Consider the following 6,064-nt stretch of genomic DNA (forward strand, 5'->3'; position numbering starts at 1 on the left):
CCCCCCACCCTCTCCCAACAAAAGGCTGTTGAACTGGAAATAAGCACTACCGTATCTCCGTCCTGGGTAAGCCACACAGCCTTCATTCATGCGTGTCCACACCGCCCGGTTTCCATGTCATACCAGGAACTCCAGGGCAATGAGAGCATCCTATATAACATACTGTATCCTGGAAGCGAAATTACCTAAGTTCTGCTTGCAAATAAAAGGGCTCTCATTTTATGAGCTTCCAAAGCAGGCAACAAAGTTTCTAAGCCACTGCCCTTGCTGGCAACCCAATAATGTTTGCCTCAGGGAGATAATACAACAGTAAAACTCTTTTGAGTTGAGGAAGACAACATGACCTTATTTCTAAACAGCTTAAAAAATAAATATTTCAAAAACATGCTTAGATCTAAGACACGGCAAAGTTTGGTCAAAGGGCCTAGATGAGGAACCTCAGCCAGAAATAAATGTCTCTATGGCCGCCGTAGGAAAATGAAGGCCTGACTTTGAAGGTCTTCAGGTATCCTGCAATTCAGCCTGCATTTAGCTGAAGCCCTGTCCCTAATGCTTCTCTTTTTGGGAAAAATACTCAAACCTTCACTACATGTTTAACTAACTAACATTCTCCAAAAGTGACATTTACGAGATGAACATCAGTGTACATCATTCTAAAGGTGACCAGTGTACCCATGCAAGCCACAGAGTTACAGATGATTTGTAAAAACAACTCACAGACTTGCACCGGTCATATGTGCTTAACTTCACATTCTTTGTTTCAGTATCAAAACAAAATGAAAGCAGTGGATAAAGAACTGAGATTTTGTTTTTGCCTGACTGAGCAAAATCTCATCATATCCTTGCTGACCTCACCAACGTGTTTCCACTGGACAGAGTTGTGGCGGCTTTTTGTACAGAACTCACGTGACAACCTCAGAAACAAGAGCACAGACAACTCACAGACAATACTGGGCCACGAGCACTGGAAGAAAGTACACGAGAAACAGAAAAAAAATAGCATTCTGGGTGGTACTCATCTGGCAGAAAGATGAACATTTTATGCCCACGATGCAAAGACCAGTGAGTGTCATTTCACTGAAGGGTGCAAAGGCATGGTGTCTGACACAACACCCTCTAAAAAGGATTCTAAATACTGTAAAAGCAACCTGGGGTGCATAGCCCATGCATCTCTCCCCTTTGGGGCTGGGCCTACTCCTTACGCCATAACCCTAAGGTGCCCGGACTGTGCCAGAGGCACAAGAGGCAGCTCAGCAACGTGGGTTTGCGGACGACAAGTCCTCTCGACTAGTGTAGGGAATCATTTAAACTTAGTTCACTTGGTGAGCTCCTGCTCATGTTTGTCAGGCTTGCCATGAGGGATTTAACTTTATGCGCATAGTAGTCCCTTAAGTTGACAGAAGGAACCTCCTTCATTCCATCTCCAAAGTCACAGCTGCGCATGGCACTCTCAAGTTGCTTTTGGCGCCGATAAAAATGGGAGAACTTGTTGAAGATCAAAGTGATGGGCAGTACCACCACCAGGATACCAGCCAAGATGCAGGCAGAGGCGGTCAGCTTCCCCGCGGTCGTTCCTGGGACCACATCCCCATACCCCACAGTGGTCATACTGACAGTGGCCCACCACCAACAGGCAGGGATGGTGGTCAGGCCCTCATTCTCCTCCTTTTCAATAGTGTAGGCCACTACGGAGAAGATGGAAATCCCCACAGAGAGATAGAGCAAAAGCAGCCCTACTTCTTTGTAGCTGTATTTGAGGGTGGCCCCCAGGGAGCGGAGGCCAGTGGAGTGTCTAGCCAGCTTTAAGATACGGAAAATCCGCATCAGCCTCAGGACCTGGGCCACCCTGCCCAAGTTGGCCAGGGTAGGCGTGCTCTCCACCACGAGATTCACCACCAGAGTGATGTAAAAGGGGACAATGGACATGAGGTCAATAAGGTTTAGGGCATTCTTGAAAAACTTGAGGAAGTCAGGGGCCACAGCAAACCTGGCCACCAGCTCAAATGTGAACCAGGCGATACCAAAGTGCTCCACAATTTCGAACCTGGGGTCCTCTCCAGGGCTGCCCTGGCTGTCAGGTATTTGGAAGTCCGGTAGGCTATTCAGGCACATGGTGATGATGGACCCCAACACCACCAGGATGGACAAGATGCTGAAGACCCTGCTCAAGACCGAGTAGCCAGGGTTGTCCAGCGCCAGCCACAGCTGCCTGCGGAAGTTGCCCAGCGGCTGCCCATCAAACTTGGAAGCATCGTTGTAGAAGGCCAGAATCTCATCGAAGGAGGACGTGGTGCTCTCCTGGTCGCTCTGCTCATCCCACTTCTCCTGTTCAGGCTCCACTTTGCGGCCATGGTAGCTGTAGCTGCAGCAGGAGTCGATGAAGAACTCGTTTATGCCCCAGTACTCGATCTCCTGGCTGAAGGAGAAGACGCACAGCTCCGCCATGACGTGAAGCTTGCCAGTGTGGTAGAAATGCAGCACGTAGGGGAAGAGCTCGGGGTTGCGGTCAAAGTAGAACTCACGCTGGACATCGTCGTAGTCATCACAGAGCTCCAGAATGGCCTCACGCGAGTGGCAGAGCAGCAGGCGGCCCAGGCGCGTCTCAGGGAAGCGCAGCAGGGTGTGCGAGCGCAGCCGCCTCTTGAAGCCTCCTACGTTGATGCGGATCTCTCCATCTTCGACGTTGGCCTCCGACACGTCCCACAGGCTCTGGCGGGTCATGCTGAAGACGCCCGGCCGCCCGTGCCGCGCGGGGGCGCTACACCTGCAGGCAGAGGAAACGGCGTCCTGTGAGCGCGGGATGCTCAGGACCCGGGCGCCCCTCTCTTTTCTCCCCACCCCTCTCTGGCGAGCCCAGTCCTCCCCAGGCGGGCCTCTGGGAGCTGAAGGGCACTGGGATGGGGGGAAGGTTCCGTGGGGTTTGGCTCCCTCCCAAGGAAAGGTTTGGGAGGAGAAGGTATGTTTTCAGTAGCATGGCTGCGCCTCTATCCCCATCCCGGGGGTCCTGTCGGTCGCTTTACGCTTGTGGGGGTCGCACCCCCACCCCCGGCTCAGAGAGCTGACCTTGTCCGTGGGCAGGCCGAGGAAACACCCCCGCCCGCTCGCCGCAGACAGGCGGGACTGTACCTGGGATGCGCACGGGCAGGGCTGGGCCGGGGGTGGGGGGGCGCGCAGCTTGGGGAGGGGGGCGGGGAAATTCACCGCTCGAGTCTGTAAGCCGGGGCTGTGGGTAGGGGGCCAGCCTGGCGTCCCCTGCGTCCAGCCCTCAGGACTGGAGCCCCCTAGCCCCCCGCCCCGGGCCTCCCCGCCCGCCTGGCGCGGTGCCCTGGAGCCGCGTGCGCCGCGCCTTACCCAGTGGAGCTGCCCAGGCTCGCCCTGCGCGTTCTGGAAGCGCTTACCTGCAAGCACGGGGGCCCGCGGCCGAGGCCGGCGGGAAACTTCCCCGACCTGCTTGTTAGCATCGCTGCGGCCGCCGCTGCCGGCTAGCTGTGCGTGTGCGCGCGGATGCCAGTGTGTGTGCGCCTGTGTGTGCGCCCGGCGGGCCGGCGGGCGGGGTCCGCCAAGCGTCTCCTCCTGTCTCCGGCCGGAGATGCTGCCGCCGCCCGCAGTTGCGGGAGGCTCACAGGTGGCTGCGTGGCCCCGACGCTTGCAGAGCCCCCCTCTCTCGATCCGCATGCCCCTCTGCGCCCGAGAGAGACAGCAGCCCGCGCCGCAGGCGCCTGCGGGAGCGGGAGCGGAGCCGGTGCGCCTCGGCTTGGCCCTGCGCTGGAGCGCAGAGCGGTGGTGCTGAACGGACAGCTCCACGCGCCCCAGCTCGGGGCGCGGCCGCCGCCCCAGACTCCGGAGGTGGAGCTGCCGCCGCCGCCTCAGCTTCTCCGCTCTCCTCCGGCGCGTCACGGCGACCCCTTTGCGCCCGCGGCTCGACGCAGGGCCGACACCTTTCCTATCCCTTGGTGACAGCTATTACTGCCACGATCCTTCCTCCCAGGGCGCAGGCAGGGGACTGCCTACGGTGACCTTTCCCCACTGGGTGCAGGGCAAGTGACCGGCAGGGGAAGGAGGGGCGGCTTGCAGGAGTCTGGGGGAAGGGCAGGGCCCCAGGAATCCTAGGTTTCTCCTTTTAGGGACCTGATGAAAAGTTTCCTGAAGCTGCGGGTGGGGGTTGGGGAAAGGCAACGGGAGGGAAGAAAGGTGTAGGGAGGCCTGAGGTCAGTTCACCTTAGCTTGCCAGGGGCCAGAGCGCAGGCCCCACCTCCTGGGAGGGAGTCAAGGAGTTCTTTTGGGGAATTCTGTGTGGGTACCGTGTGTGTACAGGCCAGTGGGATGTGTAGGCTTTAGAGGGGAGTAAGGAGCTCTGTGTTTGTGTGTGTGTGCGTGTGCGTGCGTGTGTGTGTGTGTAGTCTGAGGACAGTAGGACTTTACAGTATCTGTGTGTGCAGTTTTGATAAAAATGGAACCTCTGAAGGGTGAGGAGATGTGTACCGTATGTCAGAACAAAGGAACCTAGGGCATGTCAGTGTAGCATGTCACAACGGGTGACTGTGAGCTCTGTGACTGCGTGCTGTATCAGTGTAGTATTCAATACAACCCTGACAAGGTCTGTGTGTATTACAACAAGAACTGTGTGCCTACGGACACAGTGGGGACTGTGCAGATGTGCTTAGTATCTGTGTCCCCGTTCCCCTGGAGACTTGTGACCCAAATTTGAGCTCTTGGTCTCCCAAGATTATTCCTTAAGTCACTGCTTGCTGGGCCTGAGTTGAGAAATGGACCCACAATCCTTAGGGAGCCTCCTCCCCTTAGTGTTTCAGCCTTTTCATAGTTCCCATATGCAAAGACTGGAGCACCTTGTGAGCTTAGCAGAGAGGTAGGGTCTCCAGGTCTGGGTCAGAAGTCCTGGGGAAAGTCCTCGTGGCGTGGCTCAGGACTCACAGGGCAGCCAGCACAGCCACAGTGGAAAGCACATCCCTTCTTTATGTGGGTCTGGCAATGCTGTCCCAGTTAGACAGGTGCTCCATGGAGCTGCAGTGCCTTGGGGCTCCCTGGAGGGCCTGGGAAAGACCCTTGATCTGGCTCTGTGTGGGGGTTCTTGGATCCAAGCCCGGCTTCACTTAGCAGAGACCATGCCTGTGCCAGCCACTTGCCTCTGGGTACGTGGGGAGGGATGTGTGTGCAGGTGTGTTGTCTGCTGAGAGGGCTCCACACCCACACCCATGTCCCTGCAGGCTCTGCAAGGGCTGGGGATTCCAGGGAGGCAGGCACATGTGGGAGGGGGTGACCAGGGTGGTGAGGGCCATTTGAGCCTCCTTTCTCTTGTGTCTGATGCTTTTAGGGAGGGGTGTGTGTGTGTGTGTGTGTGTGTGTGTGTGTGTGTGTATGTGTGTGTTAGAGAGAGAGAGAGAGAGAGGGAGGGAGGGAGAAAGGGAATCTGGCATTTGTCGTCTTTGTCTCCATCTCTGTTTCTGTCAAGGTCTGCATTTGGAGTATGCACCCCTCATCTCCTATCTAGTTCTGTTGGATCTACCGTTTGAAGTGTGTGGCTCTCTCCGCACCTGGCTGGTTTGCAGTCTGGAGGCCCCTGGGTGTCCTTTATCCTCACAGGAGTGCCTCTGAGGGTGTGCCAGCCCTTGCTGAGGGCGTGTGTGCATGTGTGTAAGTACATGCGTAATCGCTGTGTTGCTGCCTCTTTCACTCTTCTTCAACCCCCTCCCACACCTTGGGGGTGGCGGCCGTGAGATCTCCCTGCTGCAGGTGCCTTTCGCAGCAACACCTGCGGGGCCGGCTTTGTGGGCCCAGGGGCTCGCTCTCTCGCCCTCCACTGTCATCGTTACCGTGTGTTGCCTGGCTGCTGGCAGCCCCAATGCTCGCAGCCCCCTTCTGCTTCAGCAGCACATGTCTGTGTGGCGTCTGCTACGTGGCCACCATTCCCAGCCACTCCCATTCCCTTGGCCTCATTCCTGACTCTTCTCCTGGTTTCGCTCAGTGTATAAATCACCTTCTCCTCCATGCAGAATTTGGAGGGCTCCCTCCCCCCACGGAGAAATGCTTGGGTTTGATAACTCCG

At 56.8% G+C, this 6,064-nt stretch overlaps 1 protein-coding gene across 1 annotated transcript; it reads right to left on the minus strand.

Annotated features, from left to right (window-relative positions):
* Positions 1–805: 805 nt before the first annotated feature.
* KCNS2 (potassium voltage-gated channel modifier subfamily S member 2) lies at positions 806–2,721 on the minus strand. Its single transcript, XM_039255487.1, has one exon. It carries the CDS (start codon positions 2,719–2,721, stop codon positions 1,288–1,290), a length of 1,434 nt encoding a protein of 477 aa, XP_039111418.1. The 3' UTR covers positions 806–1,287.
* Positions 2,722–6,064: the final 3,343 nt, after the last annotated feature.

Source organism: Hyaena hyaena, unplaced genomic scaffold (assembly GCF_003009895.1).
Source record: "Hyaena hyaena isolate Hyena2069 unplaced genomic scaffold, ASM300989v1 scaffold_533, whole genome shotgun sequence".
Classification (NCBI taxonomy): domain Eukaryota; kingdom Metazoa; phylum Chordata; class Mammalia; order Carnivora; family Hyaenidae; genus Hyaena; species Hyaena hyaena.

Bases quoted from the DNA above. Each gene is read 5' to 3' on its own strand.
- KCNS2 (XM_039255487.1), bottom strand. From the start codon at position 2,721: ATGACCCGCCAGAGCCTGTGGGACGTGTCGGAGGCCAACGTCGAAGAT.